This window comes from Leucoraja erinacea, chromosome 33, assembly GCF_028641065.1.
Source record: "Leucoraja erinacea ecotype New England chromosome 33, Leri_hhj_1, whole genome shotgun sequence".
In the NCBI taxonomy this organism is placed as follows: Eukaryota; Metazoa; Chordata; class Chondrichthyes; order Rajiformes; family Rajidae; genus Leucoraja; species Leucoraja erinaceus.
The window spans coordinates 11,908,655-11,935,682 of NC_073409.1; the positions used below are offsets into that span (position 1 = coordinate 11,908,655).

Sequence of the window (27,028 nt, forward strand, 5' to 3'; positions counted from 1 at the left end):
CTCCGCCTTAAAAATATCCATTGACTTGGCCTCCACAGCTGTCTGTGGCAATGAATTTCACTGTGTCTCAAAACTATTCTTTCCTCAACATGAGATAATGAGTAGCAATGGGCAAAATATTATGCAGACTGATGCTTGTTTTCCTGAGTAACAACCACACACATCTTAAGGGAATCAATGGCGCCATTATGACTTGAAGAGAATACTCAGAGCAAATGTAACCCCAAGAGATCACAAACTCACAGTGGTGTCCATGAAACACAATCTCATACAGCTGAATTCCACCTGTAACATTTTGCAAAAGATAGATACAAATAGCTGGAGTAACTCAGTGTGTCAGGCAACATCTCTGGAGAAAATGGATAGGTGATGTTTCGGGTCAGGACCCTTCTTCAGACCTGTATCATTCTACAGCCCGAGTTAGCCCGTGTTTCAGATTTACTCTGTGTGGCAGATTGCAGCACTGGAACGCAATTGAAGGAACTGGTTACACTTCAATTCCCAGCTCCTGATCTCAGGCAGAGGGGAAAGAGCAGCTGGAGAAACTGGGGATGGTTTCTCAGCCTGATAAGACAAACATGCATAGATCGTAGACAAAAATGCTGGTGTTTCCGCTGAGTTTCTCCAGCATTTTTGTCTACCTTCGATTTTCCAGCATCTGCAGTTCCTTCTTAAACATGTATAGATTGTACTTGGGCTGGCTTACATGAATTTTAGTATCAGTGGGGAGTAGGAAGAACTGTGTAAGAGAAAATTGACATGGAGAATCATAAATCAATGATTCCCTCTATTCAGTACCCTGAAGATTTGCAGAATTGAAAATTGGGTTGCTTTGTTATCTATATTACTAAAAATCTGATCTTGACCACTTCCTGTAGTTCTGTATATTGATTTTAGAAAAAACGCTGCCACTTTCGGTTGTGATTTTTGGCCATCATACTCGGAGTCCTCTGCTGCTCATCAGATGCCGAGGATTTTTCCCATTGATGAAAAATAACCCAGAAGTGTGGGAGTGGCTCAGTCGCTGCAAGATGGAGGAGGGGGAGGTCACGACTCGCTGTCTTTAGTGGCCTTGCACCCTGCTTGAAATGGTATGAAACTGCACTTGAATTTGGTGGCCTTGCATCCTGCTTGAAGTGGTAAGAAACTGCACTTGAATTTGGTGGCCCTGCACCATGCTTTAAATAGAATTTCAAGGAATAGCCATAAGTCAACTGCCAGCCCACCAGCCATGAGTAAGTGAGCTGCCAGCACAACAGGCTTGAGTGACTGAGCCACCAGCGCAAGAATCCATTCGGCCCACAATGTCCATACAAGTCCTCTGGAAACCAGTCCCTTCAGCCCACAACACCCGCAGTAGCGCTCCTGAAAGCCCCCCCCCCCCCCCCCACCCGTTGGGGGACCAGCCCTCCCGTGTGATGCTGGGAGCCAACAGGTCCCCCTCAGTCTAGTCTTATTATATTAATTCTTCAACTCACTTTCTACTGACTGCTTTGAATTTGTCTTTTTGGATTTCGGAATTTGGAATTTGGTCACCGTGCATCATATATCAAATATATGAGAATGTATGTGGCATGCTTACCAAGTTTGTGGATCACAGCAAAAGTGGTGGTATGGTGAACAGTGCAGAAGGTTGTCTGAGGTTACAACAAAATCTAGTTCAACTGGGCAAGGAATAGCAGATGGAATTTAACTCAAACTGCAAAGTAATGCATTTTAGGACGTTAAACCAGGGAACGACGTACACAGAGAATTTAATGATTGAAAGATACAGCATGGAAACAGGCCGTTCGGCCCATCGAGTTCATGTTGACCTCAATCACCTGTTCATACTAGTTCCATGTCATCCCACTTTTGCATCCACCTCCTACACACGAGGGCAATTTACAGAAGTTAATTAACCTAATAAAAACTTTGGATATGGGAGGAAACCAGAGCACCCGAGGGAACCCACATGGTCACAGGGAGAGCATGCAAACTCCACACCAGACAGAACTGAAGGTCAGGATCAAACCTGGATCTCTGGCGCTGTAAGGCAGCGGTTCTATCAACTGCATGCTGTGCTACCCCACACAGCAGGCTGTGTGGTGTGTTGCAGAGCTGAGAGACCTGGGGTACTAGTGCATGGTTCCTTAAAGGTAGCAACACATATAGTCAATGTGGTAAAATGTGGTAATATGGCATGCTTGCCTTCATCAGATGGGACAATGAGTACACAATTGGGATGTCATATTACAGCTGTGGAAAACGTTAGAGAGACCGCACCTGGAAGTACAGTTCTGGTTGCCACGCTACAGGAAGGTGCAGAAAATATTCAAAAGGATGTTGCCAAGACTGGTCTGCAGTACTGCTTCAGTACTGTCCCTCCGACATTATGGCAGTCCTGCAGCGGTGGTCATTTTGTGGGCTGGCACTCCCTCAGCACTGTTCCTCCCACTGTGCTGAGTTCCCTCAGCACTGCCACTACAGCAATGCAACACTCGCTCAGTACTGTCCATTTCACATTACATAACCTTCTTCAGTACTGGTCCTCTGACAGTATAATCCTCTCTCACTGCAGCCCTCTCTCAGTTTTGCCCCCCCTAACAATGTTATATCTCCCCAGTACTGTTCCTGCAACAGTACTATGTTCCCTCGATAGAGCCCTCTGCCAGACTGCCCCTCCAAAAACAGCAGTCCTTCACTAATAAAGAGTGCCAGCCGAGGTTATTGAGCTTAGGTCCCTGGCATGGGATTGAACCTACAAACATCTGCCTCAGATGCAAGAACACTGAGACAGATGTTGTTGAAAAGCCAACCAAGCACAAATTCTCCTGAATGCTTTGACCTCGAACTGAATTTGCAGCCAACCTGTATTTACTCTGATATCCTCCACGCCTGATTAACTGACAGCACCCTCTGCAGGCACGCATCAGTTCTACAGGGCTGTCAATGTTTTCTGTCGAATTCCTTCCCACTTCCTCTTTGAAAGCCATTATTTGATCTCTTAAAACACACTCCCACCCTGCCCCCCTCACCCACCCTCCCACCACACACCCGCCGCCCACCCACTGCCGCCCACACCCCCTCCACAACCCTCTCCCCACCCCACAAACTCCGCCCGCCCCCCCACACCCCCCCCCCCACACACCCCTCACCCCCACACCCCTCCCCCGGCTCACACACCCCTCCACCCCACAACCCCTCCGCCCGCACACCCCTCCCCCCCACACACAAACACACCCCCACACACACACACCCCATACACACACACACACCCCACACACACACACACACCCCTTCCACATCCCTCACCCCCCCCCCCTCCCCCCTCCCGCCCACATACACATCACCCCCCGCCACACACCCCCTCCCCCACAAGGGGAGTTGTGTAGATGGATTAAAAAGTTAGCAAGGCCATGATGGGCTAAAGGGCCCTTTTCTATGCAGTACAAATCTATGACTGTTTATGAATTAGCATTATAGGCTATTTCATTTACAATTAAGGATTAAACGTAAAGAGAAGTAAAAATATTGGATTAAGAGATAATGCAGATAGGAAGAGTAGGATTTAAAAAATATATTATAATTATACAAATTTCCAACAGATTAAAATTAAGCTGCAGGTGCAAAATCTGCTTGAATACCAGAGAGCAGATTTTTGAATAACTTTCTTCTGATGAGTTTACTTGCATTTCAATAGCAAACCTTTAGATTAATTGTTGGCGCAACACAGGTTCTGGTGTTGGAGCACACTTAGATCCGAAACTCTGTGATTTAAGGGCATGTTTTATCAAATATCAATATACAGTGAATACTGGCAGTTTCATTACAATTTCAATGCTATTGATCACAACAAGAGGTTGTTAAATTAATTTTAAATCCATTAAAGTTATCCATTCAACTTGGGCAATTGTCATTAAAACCTATGAAGAGGTTACAGCATTGAGATCTTATCCTTCAACGCAAGTTGCTTTTCTCTTCATCAGTAGGTTCCAATGAGTAATAAATAATTATCTAAGGCACACCATGATATACGGCAATTAGATGTGGCTCATTGGACACGGGTTAAGAGGAGCTGAATGGACTTTTTATACTGCTGTGGTCTCCATCTGATCGGAGTTACAACAGTTTCGCACATTGCCTCAGTGACAAAACTTCAATGAACGGTGGACTCTAAATGTTGGAGTAACTCGTCGGGACAGATAGCATCTCTAGAGAGAAGGATTAGGTGAGGTTTTGGGTGGAGACCCTTCTTCAGACAGAGTCGGGGGCACGAGGAACTAAGAAATGGAAGGGTACAGAGAGAATGTAAGATGCGAAAACGACAGATCAAAGCAGACGGTGATCAAGGAAATGTAGAATGGTTCATTGTTGGCTGAGGGGAAGTTGACAACGAGGCCTACAAACAGTAAAATTAATTAGGAGGACATTGAAACTAGTCGGAGATGAACGGGAGATTCTGAAAGGATGCGGTGGGTGGTATAGAAGTGTAAACGTGCACAGACAGGACAGGGAAGGTGCTGGGACTCAGGGCAACGAGCAGCCGACACGTCTGGAGGCCTTGGCGCAGCTTTGGACCCGCCAAGAATTGTCGGAACCAGGCTGAAGGTGCGAGCCCAGGAGTGGAGGTGGGTTCACCGGACACTGGGCGCAGCTGGGTTCAGGGCAGTACCAACCAAAGGGCTCCGCTCTATGATCTTTGGTACCAACAACCACAACAAGAAACAACATGCGGGAGGAATTAGTGTGCAAGAAGGAACTGCTGATGCTGGTTTAAAGCGAAGTTAGACACAAGACAGACACGACCTAAAACGTCACCCATTCCTGTCCCGCTGAGTTACTCCAGCTTTTTGTGTCGATGCTGGAGCAATTAAACGGGTCAGGCGGCATCTACAAAGGGAATAGAGAGATGATGTCTCCGGGACCGGTCTCTTGCGTCACCTTGACCACGGGGTGGGCGGGACCTCTGGCGCGGGGCGGGCTGGCCTATGACGAGGGGGCGGGGCCTCTTGCGAGGGGCGGGGCTTCGGCGAAGCCTCCGTGCATTGAGGGGCGTGGCTTGCGGCAGGGGAGGAGCCACCAAAATACGGCGTGGGGGCGGGGCCACACCTCCTGCCAGTCATGCTCGGCACCGCCGCTGGGGGTGCCAGAGGCCGCCTGCACCCACCGGGTGGTGGATGGATGATTGACAGCGAGTCTGTCCAATCCCAACTCGCACCTCGACCACTGGCGTCCCTCCCCCTCCTGCCAATGACGTAAGAATATCGCCCAATTTCAAAAGCTGATCTATGAAACTTGCTATCCTCCACCAGTGACAGAGTCTGGAGGGATTTTGTAATATTCCCAATTAAACCCAATAGGAATCGCGTAAAATAATTGCAGGACTGAAGCAGAAGCTTTTTTTAATGAACTTTGGCCCGGAAGAGGAAGTGCAGAGTCAGTGTTCTATTGGACTGGCGTTTGGTTGCTGTCTCCAACTTTTCCTTTAATTTTATTTTTAATACCGACAGGAATGGGGACGCGAGACGACGAGTATGATTACCTGTTCAAAGGTGAGTGTCCTTCACCTCCTTCCGCGGCGGCTGATCTCTCAGTCCCGGGGAGAGGCAACTGACCCGCTGCGGTGGGCGGTTTCTGCGACGCGGGCGCCTCAAGCCGTGGCTGATTCCCCCGCCCTGGAATCTTCCTCTGGCCCCGGCCCTTCCTCTTGCCCCGGCCCTTCCTCTGGCTCTCTCCCTTCTCCAGTTGCCGTGTTCCTTGTGATTAAGGGTGACACTGACTGTCTTAGACTCTCCGCCTGCGCTGAGCCAGGACCAGGTTTATTCGATAAATTGCTTTTTCCCTCGCTGCGCCAAGGTTTCTGACCCGACGAGATCCTTTTATAATCACATGTCTGTTTTCACAGCGTACCTTGGGCTTTACTCCGTGAAATACAGTCTCGAAGTATTATCCTGTGTTAAAATTAGTCCCTGTTTTAAAAAAAAATAAATAATAATATTTGGTAGTTTAGGAATTTGATCATCTGATTAGGCCCAGACCAATAACATGTCTATGTTGTGGAGTAACATAAAGATTATTAAACAAATTTGAAGCGCATAGTATTGGGATAATATACTGAAGTGACATTTTAAAACCTTGTCTGGGGGGAAAACAGAGCAGGCAATGGGTTATTTTAGCGTTGCATGGGACGCCAGTTCACAACTTGTCACTGAATTGGATAAGGAGATCAGGAATAATATTCATGCTTGCCCTCAGAACTAAACTAGGTGGCAGTAGACTGCGAAGAGAATGTGGAGACGCTTTGGAGATCGAGACAAATTAAGGAAATGGGCCAGGACATGCCAGATAGAATGTAGACTAGAAAAAGTGAGGTCATCCATTGTGGTAGATAAAATAGTTGTTTTTTTTAATTTGAGGGATTGGCAGTTGTCTGTATTCAGAGAGCCAGAGTCTTTAACCATGAGTCACTACACCTACAACAAGCAGTTAAGAAGGCAATGATAATCTGCTTTTGTTTTACGGGTGATTTTAATGCAAACATGGAAATGTTTGGCTTCAGGTTTAGAGAGCCTGGAGACACTATCTGGAATACGAGTACAGGTCTGGTTTTCCTACCCACGGAGTCAGAATAGTACATCACAGAAAGAGTCCTTGCTGCTCACCATGTCCTCAATTACCTTTCCGACCATGTACATGAATCCCATTTGCCTACACAAGGATTGGATACTTTTATCCCTCAAGTAAAAATCTCTTAAACAAAGTAATTGTATCTGATTGCACCACCTCCTCTGGCAGTGAGCTCCAGATATGAATCACTCTCTGTATTATATTAAAAAAAGGGAAAAAAAGCCTCTCTAAAGCTCCTACTTTCAACCAATGATCTCTTGTTTTTTGATTCCCCTGCAATGTCAAATGATTTTGAGTATGTTTTCTATTTAAAACTCATACTTCTATCAGGTCACCTCGACCTCCTTTGCTCCAGGGAAAACAGACCCAGCCTATCCATGACCAAGTGCAGGCTCGGCGATTGTTTCGCTGAACACCTCCACTCAGTCTGCCTAAATCTACCTGATCTGCCGGTTGCTCAACACTTTAACTCCCCCTCCCATTCCCACACTGACCGTTCTGTCCTGGGCCTCCTCCATTGTCAGAGTGAGGCCCAGCACAAATTAGAGGAACAGCACCTCGCATTTCGCTTGGGTGGCTTCCACCCCAGTGGTATGAACATTGACCTCTAACTTCAAGTAGCCCTTGCTTTTCCTCTCTCTCCATACCCTTCCCAGTTCTCCTACCAGTCTTGCTGTCTCTGACTACATTTTATCTCTGTACTGCCCATTTCCCTGACATCAGTCTGAAGAAGGGAAGTGACCGAAATGTCACCCATTCCTTCTTTCCAGAGATGCTGCCTGTCCCGCTGAGTTACTCCAGCATTTTGTGTCTACGTTTTAAACCAGCATCTGTTGTTCATTCCTGCACACCCAGCCTATCCAATCTCTCCCTATAACCGAAGGCATCTCATCTGGGCAAGATTCTGGTAAATCTCCTCTTTACTCTTTCCAGAGCAATCATGTCCTATTGTGTGGTGACCAGAACTACACACAACAGTCCAAGTGCAGCAAGCCATGTGCTGCCTTTAACACCCTATGACTCGTATATCTCTCTGTTCATTAATGCCCTTAGCACCCTACCAGTTACTATATATCCTACCCCAACTTTGCTTTGTATTTGTGATAGAGGGAGTGCAGTGCATCAGCATGAGTCTAAGACTGAACAGTTTGAACCGTCAAGTGGGATTAAGCAAACTGGGATCTCGACTCTCAAGCTTTTGGAAGAATAATGGGTGATCTCATTGCAATATTTCAAACTCTGAAGGTGTTTAGCAGGGTGATATGGAATTGATAGATTTTAGAATCAGTGGTCACAGTTTCTAAGGAAAGGGTCAATCATTTTAGAGATAACGGGGTTCCTCTTCACCTAGAGTCCTTGGAACCCCCTGCCCAAGGAGGATGTGGGGGCACAGGTGAAAAGTATATTTAGGGCAGGTTGTTATATTTTAAATGTATGGAATTAAAGGATATGGGGATAGCGCAGGAAAGTAGTACGGAAGTAAATGATCAGCCATTATCGTGGTGAATGACAAAGGGCTGAATGGCCACCTCTTTCTATACATCTGAACGAAAATGTTTGCCTGTTAGGTTTGCTGTAATTGCTGTTGAGCAGGAGAGATGTGATGAAGTAAGCAGTTGTTTAATTTTTAATGCAACCAAAGCTGCTTTACTAAAAGCACAGTTCCTGTTGCTTCACTCTTTTTGTTATTTTAAACTTGCATTATCCAACCATGTCTGTAATTGGACAAAATTTGATCATTAACCTGAACTGGGTTTATGGTGCATGGCTTCAAGATCTGTGAACGCACAACTGTTTGATTGTTTAATATTAATCTGTCTATTAAAAATCAGCTGTCTTTAGCAATCTGGTCATGGGCTTGGGTTGCATTGTCACTTTAGCAAATTCACCATTCCTTTTTATGCAATAGGCCACAGAGTTTGCTGATTGTATGAACTGACTTCAATTGACACATTCTTTCTAAATACTGTTTTGCAATGCTTCTCAATAAAATATGGAAGTTTGTCTTTTGTGAGCTCATCAGGGCGAAGTGCAGTATATAAAACAGAGGAATAGTCCTTCTCAGCCCTCCATGCTGACCATAAGGCCAATTTAAACTGCACATCTGCCTGTTCATGTGTTCGTCTTAAAGCTTCTTAAACATTATCATTTCTGCTTTCACCATTTCAGTCAGTTGTGCGTTCCAGGCACCTTTCATTCTGTTTAAAAAAAAAAAAATAAAAAAAATTATTGCCTTGTCATCTTCATTACATTTCCACATCTTGCCTCAATGCTATGCCCTCTAATATTTGATATTTCAACCATGAGAAATATTTCATTTTAACCCTGAGAAAGACTCTCCCTGCCCTATCAATGCCCCTCATAATTCTATATACATCTGTTGGGTTGCCTCTATTACTGCTCTAAAGACACCAGTCCAAGTTAAGCTAATATTCTTACTAATATAGTATCCTGCTCTGTTTATTTTATCTTGGGCACTGCGTGATGTCCTTGCATAGTTGCCTCAATAGCTCAATTTTGTTTTTTATTGTATCTCAGTATGCTTGACAATAATAAGCCCGCACTGATATACTCTAACCCCCTCCAAAGCTGCCACATCCCGTAAAGTGCTGAGGAGAGCTACACAAAATATTAAAATATGGCTTACATTTTTTTTTTACCGAATTTGTTTGGAGTTGCAACATTACTTTGTACATTAAACACATTTTGGATTACTAAATTTTGTATACCGTACCCTTCCTTTACCATCTATCTACTTGTGTTGCCACTTTGTTTGAACTATGGACTTGTATCCTAAGATCCATTTGTGCATCAATGCAGTTAAGGGGCAACCAGTGCTACCCAGAATCTATAGCTCATAATGTTCAGGCTCATGGACTGTGAAGAAGGATCTCGATCCAAAATATCACTATCCATGTTTTGCAGAGATGCTGCCTGACCGGCTGAATTACTCCAGCACATTTTGTAAACCAGCATCTGCAGCTCCTTGTTTCTACATTTTACCTGCTAATGTATATCCTTGTTCGGTTCGCCTACCTGACTTTCCCTTAGCAGTTAAACTATACCCAATCTTATGCCCAGCTTCTCCTCTGGGATATGGTGATATTGTGTCTAGTCAAACAAATTCTAACTGACAGTCATTTGTAACCACACTCGGTGCAATGGCGCAGTGTTTGCGTGTATGGTCTGAAATTAAATCCTTTTCCAATACTTGGATTTACCTGTGCATTTCCATCTAAGAAGCAGGCGTCTGTGGGGGAAAAAAAGGCTGTAGACAATGTTATGCTTCCATGACCTAATGTTGGATTTCATACTGATGTCTGAATCAACAGAAAAAGTGACTTGTGCTTTTTTGCTATCTTGTCATTGAGCCAGCTGCTACAGCTTTTGCTTGCAACACTGAACACTGAATTGATCAGGTATTCCAGAATCTTTGGTGCAGAACATTGCTGACATTGTGATAATATAAATAGCCATTGGAGGGTTTTTTTTTTTTTTACTGCTGTTGGATAGTTGGAATTTCCAACAAAATATATCTGGATGAACTATAAGTGAATCTGCTTGTCATAAAAATGTGAATCTGTTTAATTGGGAAAATGAAATTGCTGATTCTTTATTGAGATGCAGCTCGTGCCCAGCATTACCTAAATCTTGCTGGGAATGAAACCAGCTGTTCTTGCCCAGGCTAAGGCTTTTATTGTGACGGCATGGATGGCACTTTCCTTTGATTTTGTGACCCAGCCAATGGCTCCATCCGATGTTTTAAGCTGACCAACAATAATCTCCGCAAAATTATCTTTTCCTGATTTAATTTCTTTGTTGCCTTGACCGTTCACCTCAACATAAAATGGACATAATCACTTTTGAAAGATCATGCAACATTTGGATATAAATATGAAACCATTTTTACAAAACCAGGTAATTACGTGCTCTTTACAATTTAGAAAGCACCTGGGAGGGGACATTTTAGATTGAACCTTTCATTAAAGTAAATGTGAAAAGTCATCTACCTGCAATGTTTACCATTTCACGCTCCTTGGGTGTTATCTGATCCAAGCAGTTCCTATTTTTTTTCTAAGTTCAAATCTGCAGTAAGTTGCTTCTGTAATGTATTTTGGTTGTCATCAGCATTAAATAAGAGAATGTTTCCTTTGTAATGTTTGTGGAATGGTATTGGGTAACGACAATATCTAAGGTCAATTTAATTAGTAAATAAGGGTGAGGGGTTTGAGATTCAAACTGAAACAGCAGAAGCTTCAGTTTGGCCCTCAATTGAACCAGTCTGTAGCTCTCCAGTAGATCATAGAAATGTTCCTAATTTATTATTTTAAAGACTTGAATGAGTTTAGTTCTAGATAATTGTTGCTCATGGCAACTATCCGCCTATTCCACATCTTCATTGTGTGTGGATTAAAAAATTCTCTGGAAAGTCAATTTAAATATCAGCTATTTAAAACAATCCCTATCTGTTTTGGCATACAGTTTAATGCATGATCACCTCTCGACCTTCTGCTCCAGCTTTGATTATACACAAGTCATTCTTTCCAGAAACACCCAGCTTATCAGCAGCTGCGATATGTTTCCTCCACCATTTGAGATCTGGACATGCTCAAAACTCTCATCCTGCTACTGGCTGCATACTTTGAAATTGTTAATCAAAAATCCAGGCTTGCATCTGAAATTTAAACTCGAGTCAGCCTTGGTTGGGTTCTAAAAGGACTGATATAATCGTTCTCACAGCAGCCCTGCCTGGATCCAGCCAGATGCAGAAAGGAAAGGTTTGCCATTTAGACAGAAATGCTGATCAAATGTTACCTTTCCTTCCCAAAATGTCCACCTCCCAGTGACCTGTCATTTTTTTGGCTTTAGATTCAGGGTTGACGGATTGAAAATATTACACTGTGTTTGTCTGTTCAATAAACAGGTCACCGACTGTCCATAACTATTCAAGCATAATTTAATTTGTTGCAACAAGAAATCATGCCTCAGAGAAACTAAAGCCAATTACTAATTTTATTGTCTCATTGTGGGGCAGAGGGAGGAAAGAACGGTAAGGGTAGAGTGTGTTCCAGGTAAAGAACTGAGAAAACTACAAAACAAGTGATTTAAATTCTAGGAAGAAGGATGTGGCAAATAAAAGGAAGTGTCTGGGATGCTCTCCAAAGTTGTTAAGGTAACAATTACTTAATAAACCAGTAGTTGGAGACAACGAAACAAACTTAAATTTAAATATCCAGTAACCTCCGTGTAAAGGGAGGGGGGGGGGGGGGGGGGGGGGAGAAACTGTGAACATGTTAACTTCAGTGAATGGAGGTCTGCATTGTGCCCAGATGGAGGATGAAATGTTGCTCAAGTTTACCCTGAGCGTCATTGGAACAGTGTAGGAGGCCAAAGACTGGGGTCAGAGTGGGAGTAGGTTGGTGAGGTTAAATGCCATGTATCTAAACCTCGGGGTCACCTTGCTGACAGGATTGAGATGTTTTGAGAAATGGTCTCCCAATTTGCACAGTGTAACGGAGACCATATCATGAGCACTGAATAATGTACACTAAACAAAGTGTGAGTGAATTGCTGCTTCAATTAAAGGCCTGCTTGCCTGCTTGGATGGTGGAAGGGAAGAGGTTGGATAAGTGATACAGCTCCCCACGTTGTGTTGGAAAGTGCCAGGGAATGAGATCTGATTGGTGGAGATGGAAGAATGGAGTAGGGAGTCAATGGAATAGTCACTACGAAATATTAGAAGGATGTGTGGAATTCTGTTGAAGATGGCAAAAATAATGGCAGATGATCTGAAGAATGTGTAAGGTGAGGACATTTGTTATTCTGGTCGAGAGGAAAGCAGGAGTAGCAGCAGTGCAGAAAGAATGAGACACAGTGGAGAGCCCTGTTAACTGGCAGAGGGAGAGGCCAGCAGTATGGAGAAAGCAAGGCATCTCAAAGTCTTGACTTTTTAGTAAAAATGTGAAAACTGAGGCCCCTTCTGCCTCTTAGCTGGTTATAGGAGTTCTCTGAAATCCCTGACAATGTTTATCCTAGCATCATTAAAACTAATGAACTGATCAGTTATCTTAATGTTATTTGTAAGTCTTTGCTCTGCAAATTGGCAGCTGCATTTCCTACTTTACAATAGAAGCAAAGTGCTTTGAGACTTCCTGAGATGGTGAAAGGTTTGTAGAAATGCAAGCATTTATTTTCCAAAGGAAGCTTATCAATAGCACAACTGTGCTGAATAGAACAAATGCTTTCCAACAAAAGCTGATTACTTTTTTGTTAGTTATTATCACAGTTCAGTTATAACAGTTTCCCCTGAGTCGAAGTGGATTGACCCACTCTGAGAGCTTGAGTGGACATCCAAAGTGAACCTTGTATGGACTTTCAAATGAAATATTAAACTAGGATCCACCTGCTGTCTAGGTGGAACAACTGGAAAAGACAGGAACTTTCTCAATGACTACATATTTGCATATCTGCTGTCATCTACAACATATTTCCCTTTTCTGTGTGAGATCTTGCCACATGCAGATGTTACGACACCTCAGTTAACGCATTACCAGTAAAAAGCTTTGAATTGTCCTGAGGTTGTGAAAGGTGCTTGGAATATCTCTAGTTATGTTTTGCAATTCTGCGAATTGGATGCGAACCAGAAATCAGCAAGCAACTCTATCTTGGGCCTGTGCTGATGCCTCATAGCATTCTGAGTTTAATATCTCTGCCCTACCCCAACTGTGTCACTTAAAGAAATTTGGATAATGGGTTTCTTTGGGTGCTGGGGGAGGGATCGGTGAGCAGGCACACAGAACATGCAGAAACCTGTCGTGGTCCAGAGAAATTTCACCCATGGTGCTCATCACTGAGGTCGGGTTGCTGATTCATTCTCCATGAGTCAGTGTCTTATCAATTCCTAAATGGCTTGGTATTTTAATCCCTTGTGTGGGAATATTTGTTGTCTTAAGGGCAATGTATAAGTGTAATTTTGTCCTGCTCCCTGCCCTCCACACCCAGGGTTTTGGGGATGAAAGTGTTTGCTTGGTTGCTTTGTTTTTCATCCTACAATGCAGCAATGAGTTGAAAGCGGGAGGATCTTCTGTAGATTATGTCATAGTATCTTTAAGGATTGCAATATAAAGTATCTTTGTTGGGTGGGGCTGCATTGTAACACTGCCTCAATTTTGTACAAGGTCAAAGTAAAGCTGAAATTAGAGTGCAACGTGAAGTGTAACCTAAGTTTCTTGAGGCAGGACTAAGCCACTGGCTTTGCTCCTGCATTTGAAGTCTGTAATTGGGGTCCAGCTGAGTGTTATGAATAATGAAGATATTTGCTTTAACAATGTGATAACATGGTTGGCAGTGTAATCTGAGGCCTGCCTGGAGTTTCCATTTTCTGCTTGCGATCAACTTCTGCTTGCACAATGGCAAGTTTGTAATGATGAGGTCATGCATTAAAGGAACTGCTGTGAGGTTCGACTTTGCCGACTAGTTTTTCCTGCTCTGCTGACAGGTGGCCATTGTTTAATGTGATTCCCTGCTCTGGACAAGTTGCCACTGTTTGATGCCCGAGTGGTGAAATCATGTTTATCTTAGAAACTTTAATTGTCCAGGAAGGACTGAAGTGAAGGAACTTGATGTTAAGTGGGCTTTATATGCTGATTTCACTGATGCAGCATGGAATATCATAGTCGAAACAAACTCTTTATTGTTAATAGGGACTGCTAATAAGTGATATCAGTGGAGATGGGTGAGAGCATTTTGGGGCAGAGGAGGTTCCTCTGGAGTTTGGAGGCTGTCATTGGAAGGACATTAAAGGGAGCAGTCAGTGAGGAGGGAGGAGAAAAGATTAGGTACTCTCTCTAGGGCAAAGTCGGTGAGAAGGGGATTAGTTGTGGACTGGTGATATTTACACAAACAACGGCAAAGTCAAATAGTCATTATTTGGGATTATCTCTTAACCAACAACCAAAGCAATATGTTATTACATTTGGTTGGGCTCTTGCTGTGCATGCTGTTGTATTCCACTATCCTAACCAGATGTTCTCTCCAGGAGTAAAACATTTACAGAAAACACCTCCTGTTCATAAATGATAGGAAAACTGTGCCATAGCTGTCTCCAATATTAGTACACGGACCACACTTCAAAAGTTTTGTTTTGGTGTGTCCTGAGATTGTTGAAGGCATTTAAAAAATGCGAGATCTTGATTTGTGATAAATTGGGTCTGAACAGATTGTAGCACTGAACAATATGGCCAGGTTATTGTATTGGATGGCAAAAGGCTGGGTGACTGCAGTTACAAATCTGTTTTTCTGAATTTCTAGACTGACAATAAGTTGTCTCTGTTCCTGCTCCACAAGTGATTGTACTGTCCTGATACTATTCTCTGTGCCTATCCTGAGTTAAAATCAACCAGTGCCGGTTGTAGTCAGTTGATCGTATTGGCTAGAATAATGCAATGATGCCACAATGCTTGCCTCTTACCTGCAAGAAAGCTGTGCAGAAAGGTCAAGTAATGTCCTGGGCAGATTTGGAAATATTTGTGAGGGAATTACTGATCGTATGGAAGAGAAATCTGTGTTTTAGGACCAGAGGATTCTCCAGTATCCATGCTTTTACAACACAGTGCGATGTTATGTGGGGATTTCTTTGGGAAATCTGAAGTCTTCAATGACTTTCGGATGTTGAGGATTTTGGGATGTGGGGGTGGTGCTAATGTTTTGCCATGATAATAGATCTTGGTGAATGTTGATGCAGGGTTGCATCCCAGGGCCTCCCATTTCTTGTTTGGATTTGCTGACTCCTGCTGTCTCCCGCACAATCCATTGCATTCCTCGGAGGAGCTGGGAATCATTGTCTGGCCACATGCAGTCCAGACTCTCCCTTTTCGGCAGTGTGATGATGGCAGTTGATGACAATTCCTAACATTAGTCGATTAAAGGCTGTTAACTCTGGACTTGCTGCTGTCGTTGATTGTAGGATTTGAGTACGAGGCAGTGAATGATTTTTTCATATGTCGCTTCTAACTGCATCTGGCCACAGGCCTTTGGATTAGTGCACTGCATTTGATCAATAATTGTTTCACTATTCTGCAGTTGTCCTGATTGGTGATTCGGGAGTGGGGAAAAGCAACCTCTTATCACGCTTCACACGCAATGAGTTTAACCTTGAAAGCAAGAGCACAATTGGAGTGGAATTTGCAACAAGAAGCATCCAGGTGGATGGGAAGACGATTAAAGCCCAAATCTGGGACACAGCTGGTCAGGAGAGATACCGAGCTATCACATCAGCGTAAGTTTGCCTTTTACTGGATCATGGAATTATCTTTGTATGGAATTCTCCTTCCTCTTACCGCTCCCATATGCAGGTACAGAGATGAAGTGGGTGCAGTGGGGTGAAGTATTTATGGGCTTGGGAAAGCAGGCTGTCCAACTGAGAACTTTCAGACACAGCTAGAGGGCAAGCTGGATATTTGAATAGCAGTGAAGAAAGGAATTGCAGATGCTGCAATCTTGAGCAAAGTGCTGGAGTAACTCAGCAGGGCAGGCAGCATCTGGGGAGGAAACAGATATATTTTGGCTCTGGTTTGCATAGAGATGGTGGGGAAGGGAAGCGGTGATGAGATATGGGTGGGGTGTGAGGAAGGCTGGGTGTTAACAGGGTGTTGCTGTTTGCAAATGTCAGATCAGCCAATTTGGTTTGATGTTCCCTGTTTTAGTCTTTTACTCAATAGTGAATGAGGTCAGTTTAGAGTACAGGTGCTTCCCGATTTACGATGCTTCGACTTGCAATATTTTGACTTTATGATCGGCAAACGATCGGCAACGGCAGCGAGTCGCACGTCACCTCCGCTCACGTGATCGCAATATATCGCATTGCGTATTCGATGTGCGATATTTTCGATTTACGATGGGTTTATTGGAACGTAACCCCATCGTAGGTCGAGGAGCAGCTGTATACAGCAAATGTAAACATATAAGCCATTAAACTGTTTCAGTTTGGGTGAACTAGCATTTTATTCTAGTTCAATCATCCAACATTACAGTCTAACTTAAAGGTTGAATTCCTCTTTAGTGTTACTGAGCTAATTTGTGATTTTGTTTTGTGATAGGTATTATCGTGGAGCTGTAGGTGCGTTATTGGTTTATGATATTGCCAAACACCTAACATACGAGAATGTGGAGAGGTGGTTAAAGGAGCTGCGGGATCATGCGGACAATAATATAGTCATCATGCTGGTGGGGAACAAAAGTGATCTGCGTCACCTCCGAGCTGTGCCCACAGACGAGGCAAAGGCCTTTGCAGGTTTGTGATCCAGGCCAGTTTTTGAGCCGTTTCTATTTAATAATGGATTTCACAAATTAATGTGTAGAGAAGGGTGGTTTCTTCCAACTCTTTGCAGGATTTGACTGAACTTGGGTTTCTTGTGAGGGACTTTGCTCTGTGGCTGATCAACATTTGCCTTGGGGATAGGACCCGTCTCCTGCAGATTATATGTTCAGTATTTTAAGGCATCAAAACAAATCTTGATTTCCACCCAGTTTCCCCGGGGATGGACCTGCCACGTTTAGAGCAATCTGTCAGGTGGCTGGTTCTCTGGTGCAACTTCACTTGGGCCAAATCATTCCCTGTGATCCTGGGTAGTCGAGAGTTTTTCACCCATTCACAAAGCTGTTTATAAATTCATATAAAAACAGAATTTATAAAACTAGATTAAATTTATTAAAATATACAAACAAGTAACAATTTGAGGAGCAGGTGAACAATTTGGGGAACATCTCCGATGACCTCTCTTGGACCCACAATCTCAACTCTGGTCAAGAAGGCTCACCAGCGTCTCTTCATCCTGAGGCGACTAAGGAAGGTCCATCTGACTCCTCTGATTCTGGTGAACTTCTACCGCTGCACCATCGAGAGCATCCTTACCAACTGTATCACAGTATGGTATGGCAACTGCTCTGTCTCCAACCGGAAAGCACTGCAGAGGCTGGTGAAAACGGCAACGCATCACCGGTTCCTCACTCCCATCCATTGAATCTGTCCAAAGCAAGCGATGTCTGCAAAGGGCGCGCAGCATCGTCAAGGACTGCTCTCACCCCAGCCACAGACTGTTTACCCTCCTACCATCCGGGAGGCGCTATAGGTTTCACCGTTCCAGGAACAGCTTCTTCCCTGTGGCTGTGACACTACTTAACTCTGCACCTTAGCGATTGCCAGTCACCCCCCCCCCCCCCCCCCCCCCCCCCCCCCCCCCCCCCCCCCCCCCCCCCCCCCCCCCCCCCCCTCCCTCCCCCAGAAAAAATTGCACTACTACTACTACTGTTTGTACATATATATATATATTTTACTGCCCATTATTCTATGTTTGCTCTTCTGGGTGAGATGCTAACTGCATTTTGTTGTCTCTGTACTGTACACTGCACAATGACAATATAGATTGAATCTGAATCCGAGGTGAGCATGGCAGATCAGTGGAGATTTCGTGCTGTGCTAAAACGAACCACTGCAAGGTTGCAGTGGAAAGCAGTGATGGTTGGGGAACCATTTGAGTGATGGTTGGGGAACTGGCTGGGGCTTGGTTGCCTGTCACCATGAGGGTGGGAGGAGGAACATTCTGCCACCATGGAATTTGTGCGGTGATTTGGACATCCTCTATTGGTCACTGAAAAGGAGCAACTGATCTGCCCTTTGCCCAGACCTGACAAACAAGCTGAAAATAACATAAGGATTTGTTTTGTGATGAAATTGTTATGGCTTTCATTCCAGAGAAAAATGGACTGTCATTTATTGAAACTTCAGCCTTGGACTCGACAAATGTAGAGACTGCATTCCAGACTATTCTCACAGGTATGTTCTTCCTGTGTATGGTGTGCACAGCCTAAAGTTGTAGGTCAACTTGTTCTATTTGATCTATTTGTGCACGTGAAGGTTGTAATCTCCCACCCCACAAGTATGTTGATTCATTGGGGCTAAAATAAAGATTGTCTTAAAATGCAAGATGCAGACCTGATAAACAATGTGCTAATAGTTACATTGTGCAAAATAAAGGTAATTGCGGTTTTTATTTGTGACACTAGCTTCCTCTCGTGTGGGGGACAGTGGTGGTTTTTTTGGGTGATTTGTCTTCCTGAGGGAGGCTTCTGTGGCTTGTCTCTGCACGTCCAGAGTGCGGTCACTCAAAGACGTCAGGGCATGCAGCTTGGAACAACTTCCTGTCATTTACAGCTGTAACTTGATGAAAAACAAGAATTCCCACTGCCATCAGCCTCTGAGATGGGGAGGAAATCTTGCAAGAGATATTAAAAAAATCTCACTGTTTTGTGTGCAATATTTTGGGTGGTGATTGTGAATAGTTCAGATAACCAGTGCTTGCACTACACACCCAGTAAGTAATATCTCTCGGTAGATAAAAAGATCTTTTCCTCTGCCTTAATATAACAACTCGTACAGACTTTCACATTAGTCCACTTTGGACAGCAGACTTCTCTGGTGGATTCATCATACTTGATTTGACTCGTATCATGCAGAAAGATCTTGATGCCTTTGGAGAGCCTCATTTTATTGTCTCGATCAGAACCCTGTACAAGTGGTGAAATAGCCACTAACCCAGGGTTTAACCTCTCATCCAGCTAAACAAGTACCAAGGCAGAACGGTGGCAGAATTTCAGAAGTGATGAGCTGGCTGTGTAATTATTTCTGTGCTGGACAAACCTCAATGTGGTTGTCAAATGAGCTGCCAATACAGTCTAGCAAGTGCAGAGTTTGGGAGAAAAAAATCCAAGCTGCTGGTGGAAGTCAGTGGGTCAGATATCATTTATGGTGGCAAAGAGATAGTTGTCATTGCCTGCACAGATACGACCTGACCTGCTGAGTTCCTCTTGCTGTTTAAAAATAAAAAAAGTTTGCTCTAGATCTTAGCATCTCTTGTGTTTTGTCTCCAGTTTGAATTCAGTGTAAGTTTCCGTATTATTATTGTGTGATTGCATGGGACAGGACAGCCGAGCTGTTTTTTTACAAGCGTACCTTTGTGGGCACTTTAATAGTAGTTCAGTCAGAATGAGGTGTTGCATTTTTCCAAAGGAGAAAAGGCATCTTAATATTTGGGCATTATTGGGATTGTGGACACTGAGAATTGACATGAGTATGGAGTATTAGTTTGGGTATGAAAAGGATGTGGAATGGTGTTATTGATTATAAAGGAAAGTGAGAAAGGATATTGATTCCAATGATGTGGCCCAGTGCAAATTGAAGGAACAGCACCTCCTATTTAGTTTGGGCAGCTTACACCTCAGTGGTATGAATATTGACTTCTCTAACTTCAAGTAACCCCTGCTTTCCCCCCTCACTCCAGGCCTCCCTTTCCCAGTTCTATGGCCAGTCTGACTGTCCCTGATTACATTTTATCCGTTTGCTTGTTGTTACCTAACAAACTAACAATGATCTATTCTACATTTTCCTTTATCTCCACTCCTTTGATGTCTCGTTCATACACCTTGCACTTCCTTATCTCTGTATCTCCCCTGACTCTCGGTCTGAAGAAGGGTCTCAACCCGAAACATCACCCTTTCCTTTGCCCCAGAGATGCTACCTGTCCCGCTGAGTTACTCCAACATTTTGTCTACCAATGATGTGAAATCTTTAGGGGTACGGCTTCTTAATACATAAGAAGTATTATGGGACAAAAAATAGACTGTCTACAGAACCCCCCCCCCCCCCCCCCCCCCCCCCATAGTAGTAGGGGATATTGGGGATGGCACTAACAGAACGTGTGCATTGACGATATAACTGCAATCATGGGTGACTTGAATCCACCCACAACTTGGGCTAACCAAATTAGTAGCAATAGTATGGAGGGGAAATTCCTGGAATCTACATGGGATGATTTTCTGCACAAATATGTCAAAGAACTAACCACAGAACAGGCAATCCTGGACTGGGAATTGTGTGATCCAAACAGATTAATTAACAGTTTTGATGCTGGAGACCCTTGACGTAGTGTGACTGCTACATGGTAGAGTTCTTCATTGAGATGGAGAGAGGGGTGTGGTGGATTGAGATGACTGTCATAATTTTAAATAAAGAAAATTACACTGATATACAATACAATAAAATGTTATTCATCCCTGGAGGGAAATTGGTCTGCCAACAGTCACAACACCACAACACACAACAAGGTACACAAAAACTTGAAATTAAAATTAAATTAAAAGTGAAATTGGAAAAGACGAGCAACTGTTGGCTGGCTGCCATGTGCACGGCACCTTAATGAACAAATGAACGCAAGCTTATCCCCTGGGCAGAGGGTTCTACAACTAGAGTGTGTGTCCCCCCCCCACTCTGGGTCCCCCTTTGTTCTCACACCGTCCCTCACGGCGGTCCCCCCACTCCGGGTCCTCCATAGTTCTTCACGGTGGTCTCACACCCCCCTCCCCAATGTCTTTCTTTCCCCCCCCCCCCACCAATGCTCATCGACTGCTGATTGCGCCATCATGAGAGTCGCACTGATCGCCCCACAACGCTGCCGAGTCGTCTCCTGAAGCCTCCGTGGTGCTGACCCAGGCCCCAGCCGCCGACTCTGACCCGCGAGGCGAGGTTCCTCCTACTGACACGCGGTAGTAGGTGAATGAGGGATAGTATTGAATCCAATAAGATGTATTCCCTAAGAAAGCCACAGACCTGAGGCCTGCAAACAATTGAGAACTAAGCAGAGGTACACCAGGGGATTTGAAATAAAAGGAGAAACATTGGGTATACGAGTAATCTTACAGAAAAAGTCTGAAGTGTAAACTGAAGTTTTGAGTACTGGAGCATGGATGTTTTGCTGCAATTGTAAGGGTGGGGGGGGTTGGTGAGAACACCTTGATAATGTGTCCCATTTGAGGAAGGATATTCTGGTAGCAGGAGTGCAGTGAGGGTTACTCAGACTGACTCGTAGGATGTCAGTGTGTGTTACTGAGGAGAGATTGGAAAGGTTGGGCATTTCCACTGGAGATCAGAAGAATGAGAGAGGATCGCATTGAATCTTGTAAAGTTGCGATGGGAATCAACAGTGGATGTTCCTGTTAATGAGGATTTTGGAACCAGGGGTCATGGGTCAAGGATGTGGGACAAGTTGTTTGAGGCGGAGGAGGGAGAATGTCTTCAAGTCAGGAATTCTCTGTAGATGGGGGAATTCGCTATCAGACAGTTGAGGTTAGATTGTTAAATTTAATGTGGGGTTGCTGTCAGAAAGGAGATCCAATGCACAAATTTATATGCTCAGCCATCATGTTGAATGGTAGAACAGGTTTAAGGGCCAAATAGCCCAGTGCTCCCTTTCAATTTTCTAATTTTCTACGTTTTCTTATCTATATACAATGGGACTTCTGGAAAACTAATGGTGTGAGAATGAGCCTGTTATTGGGGCATAATTAGTGCAGCGATGACCTATGAATCGCCCTGTCACAAGGGAGTTTGCACTGTTCTACTATTAGCTCATCCTTGATTTTGTGAAATTCATGTGTTGTTAATTGTGTGTTAAACTTCCACTAAAATCATGTAATTAATAGCAGTCTACTCTTGCCAGCAAATTAACAATTAAATCCTTCAGATAGATAATTCAGATTTTAATACTACAAATATTTTATTTTTCCTCTGTGCAGTATTTCTTTCTGAACTTGGCTCATTTCTTTTAATTTCTTTATCAATCCTATACTCTCACTCGTTCACTGGATACCTTTGCCTTGTCAGTTACCTGAGATTTCTGTTGTCCTTGCCCCATCGTTCCTGGAAGTTGGAACGGAGGGTGAAAATGATGGGACAGATCCACCAGTAAATTCCAACCCAATCAAATTCTGATGACTTGTCCTCCAAGCTGCTCTTGGTCTGAAAGGGTTTGGTTATGTTATTGGGTGGTGGCAATGCAGAGTCCCAAATTTTCACCAGTCTCTTCATGACAACAGAGCAAACTTTGTTTGAAGCTATCTTCCAATAAACCGCAAGCGATGACTGGGTCGTGTTGTACAATAAGCAATTTACAAATCCCGTTGACCTTTTTGTGATTGTGTTCTATGGCTGGCAACTGTTGAATTCCATGCACTGAAGTTACGGAACTCAACTCTCCAGTTATCGGATATCTAGAACGTCCTTTGTGGAATGTAGAGCTGTATCCAAGGTCATCACTCAGCAGTGTTGTTGATTTTGCATATAGATGAAGCCACATTCATAAATTAAAGTGGAAATTAAAAAGCTTTTTCAAAGATTGAGTTAATCCAAAGTTGTATCCACCAATGTTTGTGGAGGGCAGAATGATCCACTGTCTAATCTGAGTTGCTGCATTAACTGGCAAAAGACGGTGTAGTCTGTAACCATGATCTCTGAGCCTGGAGATAATCGGGGAGCTTGGGGAGATTTGCTTGTTTTGATCATGTGTTTGGTGTAGGCTTTATTTCAATTGGCATTAGTGTTGAAATTGATGCGGCAAAAGGTAGCAGGATCAAAGATTTTCTTACAACCATATGGGAGCTGCTGGTGATGGGGGTAGGGGGGGTCCAGGTGTATGTTGCCGCATTTTGCTGGATATGAAGTAGTCACTGAGAAGATCAATTGGGCTTCTTGGTACTGCCTAAAGGGCAAGACTAACAACGCTAACAAGATTAACATTCCAGGGTCTGGAATCTGTTGGTGTGGCCTAGGGATGCAAAAGAGGAGGTGACAATGCAATGTCGATTGTCCATGATTGTGGTAATGAGGAAATTCAAAAAGGGATGCTCACCTTCATTATCTCATCACAGTGAGAGTGTGAGAGAAATTCTGGATATGAAAATTCAGAGATATGACTAGTAAGTTTGCAGGTCTTGTTGATTGTAAGGAAAATAGTTGTACGATGATACCGGATGGTATTGATCAATTACTAACATAAGCAGAACAGATTGTGTTGAACCTTTAATTGTGATACTCATTTGGAGGACTGATAAGGATGGGACATACTCTAGGGTGCTTGAGAATGTGAGGTAAAGAGGGTCTTTAAAGAGGGTGTACAGGTTCAAGCTACAAATTGTTGTTGTGTATAACATGTCACAGTGAAAATGCATTTGTGTACTATCCAGGTAAATCGTACCATACACGAGTACAACACAAGTACAACAAAGTGCAGAGAGAAAAATAACCAGAATGCAAATAGTGTTACAGTTAAAGAAAGTGCAGACAGCAACAAATTGAAGGGCTGAGATAGGTTGCGAGATTGGGACTACACCCATGGCGTATGAGAGGCCCATTCAATAGTCTGAAATCAGAAGACAAAGCGGTTCCTGAGTCTGATTGTATGTGCTTTCAGGGTGTATCTTCTGCCTGACGATGATGCAGTGACTGAAGTATGGGTGGTCCATGGTTAGGTTGGCTGCTTTCCTGAGGCAATATGAAGTGTAGACGGAGTCTGAGGGTGGAGAGGGGGAAAGAAAGCTGGTTGTGATGCATGCAAATAGGATGCTTTTTATGGTGCATCTGTAGTAATCGGTAATGCGTCATTACAGCAGCTCTTCAGGGCTTAGTTGATTTTGAATTTGCCCCACACTATGACTATTGGCACTTAATGACAATGGCCCAATGCATTCTTTTGGAGTTTGTATTGACTGTAGAGATATTGCACTCCAACAGACTGGCGAAACCTACCTTTTTGCTCCTGGCACGACCAGTCTTGGCCTCTTGGTCCTGCTATTGAATTGTGGTTCAATGTTGCTTTCTTACCCCTGGTGAACAAAGCAAAAGCTACTGCATTGGCTAGTAAACTAGGAGACGGGAAAATAAAATAATGGGAAAATAAACAAGGTTTAAAGTCCACTTCCTTTAGTTGAATTGTGGAAAATTCTTAGTTTGTGTGACTTTTTCTTTATTTAAAGATATACTGTTGGATCTTATGAATTTAGTTTTTTCACAAAATGAAACACAAATAAGATTGTTTTCAGTTAATGTAAAAACCTGTTTTTTGGTTAGGCTGTTTTAGCCTAACTTTTCACGACGTTATTTGAAATGATTCAAACTGTCTCTCCTGGGGAACATTCAACTCCTGCTTACTGGCTAAAGGCAGATTATAATGCACCTGGCAGAGATCACTTTAGATTAAATTTAACAATGTAAACTAATGGCCATTATTTCATAGTTGATTTGTGATTACCCATGTACTGAAAACATTGTAACCTACTAAGAACAAGGTTTGGGCTTACTGCTTGTTTGTTTCTGAGATGACAATCTTGGCTTGGCATCAAACTTGGGCGAAGGGAGGTGAGTAAATAACGAAAAAGGGCTTGTCCATTTTTATTCTAGGGACACTCCTATATTGTCACCAAGATTTTTGTCAATGCTAAATTAATACATTTGGTAAAATGAGCAAAAATGATCCCTGAATTAGTTAGCTTAATTTTTTTTTTCAGTTTGAGGATTGTCGTACTAATTCTTTAATTTCCCTTTAGAAATTTATCGTATTGTGTCTCAAAAGCAAATATCGGACAAGCGTGAAAATGACATGTCACCAAGTAATAATGTGGTCCCCATTCACATGCCTCCAACTACTGAAAACAAACCAAAGATGCAGTGCTGTCAAAACATCTGAACTGACTTCCTTCACCATTCCCTGGGCCTCGGTATATTGTATGTACGTCATGCTTGCCGTTTGTTTTTTGTAATTCAAACCTTGCTGATTAATGTGACAATTATCTTAAACATGTTGCACTGTCTTTCTAAGCAAATTACTGCATTAAATTAATTTCAGCTTTGGAACATTTTTATAATATTCACAAGTAGTGTAAAAATAAGTTTATCATGTAAAGTGATGGTTTTTCTAAGTGGTGTTTAGCAAAAGGGCAAATTGAATAAAACACCCATATAGCCTTACTATCGTAGGTGGTTTACAAGATTCACAAGATTCACGTGCTGTTTAACAATAGGAATGTTCATGAAGTGTTAACCACACAGACGGCGTTTCTTTTCCACTCAATCACTAATTTGTCCTTCCATTTCTTTCTGTCACGTTTCTTGGTATTAAATGTAATTGTTGTTTTGTAAATTACTCCTGTGTATTTTATGCATGTACTATGATTGTTTTCCAAATTTTCAGTTTATAACCGTTTAAAATATATTCTGTGCATTTAAATCTTAATTAAAATGAAATGTTGGGGAATTTGTTTTGTTTATTTCAAGGCAAGGTAAGGCTACCATTTGCAGGACTGGGCGTTAGACGATGGTAGACAAATGACAATTCCTTGGTGTTGGAACCAATCCTGGTCTTGGGCCGAGCATGTGCTCCACAGATACACTCTACCACGTGTGTATTTAAATTTAACACACGTACCCAGATTGTCCCAGATCTCTGGGGGGGGGGGATTATCCCATTATGTATGGGACATTGTTGGTGGTATCAATTCTGTCTGTCTCCAGAAGGATAATGATTAAATACGTCTATCACACAGAATCCATACATCTAAAGCTGCTTTGCCTAATCCACACACTTGTTTCTGTTCTTCAGGAGTTCCAGAAGCATTGATGTTCAGTGCTTGTGGAGCTGTTGTAAAAAAGTGTAGCAAACCTGTCTGCCAGCTAAATGGAGTTATTTGGATTAGTTCTATTTCACAACCTTGGTGCTTAGCTGAGGGTTGCAGCTCTTCAGGAGCTCATCAGGCACGTTTTAAATGCAGTGAAAGTTTTTGCCTGTGAATTCCATACCCCACATCTGGGTAAAAGGTTTGCTCCTCCACTCTAACCCTGTCAATCTTCACTTTGTTTAAAACCCCACGAGGTTCAATCCTGACCTTGAAGTTTGCTCGTTCTCCCTGTGTCCGCATGGATTTCCTCCATGTGTTTTGCTTTCTTCCATATCCCAAGATGTGGGTTTGTAGGTTAATTGGCCTTTGTAAATTACCCCTCGTGTGTAGGGAGTGGATGAGAAAGTGGGATGACATAGAACTCACGTGAGCAGGTGATCCATAGTCGGCTTGCTCTCGATGGACCATGCAGTATCGCTAAACTATATACTTCAACTAAGTTGGGGTTATTTTCTTTGGAACAAAAAATGAACTAATTGATCTTCCCCTGTAACAGTCCTGACAATAGCATGGAGGCCCTTCAGCCCATCATGAACCATGTTGATCAAGTGTCAATCTATACTAATTCAATTTACTAGCATAGATACATGGTTCTCTATGCCTTAGCATTTAAATATGTACATGATCATTAAATAACTAAGAGTATTTCTCCACCATATAAACCACCCTCTTGGTGAAAAAAGTATTCCTCCAATCCTCTGTAAACCTCTTTCCCTAAGCCTAACTTTAGATATCTCTGCTGATAAAACGTTACCCACTATCTACCCTGTCTATACCCTGCAATTTTATATTTTGCTCCCACCTCTAACCTGAGCAAACCAAATCCAGTCTCTCTTAACTGCTCCCTATCCTTGTATCT

At 43.1% G+C, this 27,028-nt stretch overlaps 1 protein-coding gene across 1 annotated transcript; it reads left to right on the forward strand.

The window, feature by feature from the left end:
- Nucleotides 1-5,264: 5,264 nt before the first annotated feature.
- Nucleotides 5,265-25,748, forward strand: rab11a (RAB11a, member RAS oncogene family). The gene is made up of 5 exons (XM_055661342.1): nucleotides 5,265-5,534; nucleotides 15,691-15,886; nucleotides 16,707-16,900; nucleotides 18,362-18,442; nucleotides 25,042-25,748. The coding sequence occupies exons 1-5, from the start codon at nucleotides 5,495-5,497 to the stop codon at nucleotides 25,179-25,181; spliced, it is 651 nt and encodes a 216-aa protein (XP_055517317.1). The 5' UTR covers nucleotides 5,265-5,494; the 3' UTR covers nucleotides 25,182-25,748.
- The last annotated feature ends 1,280 nt before the right edge of the window (nucleotides 25,749-27,028 follow it).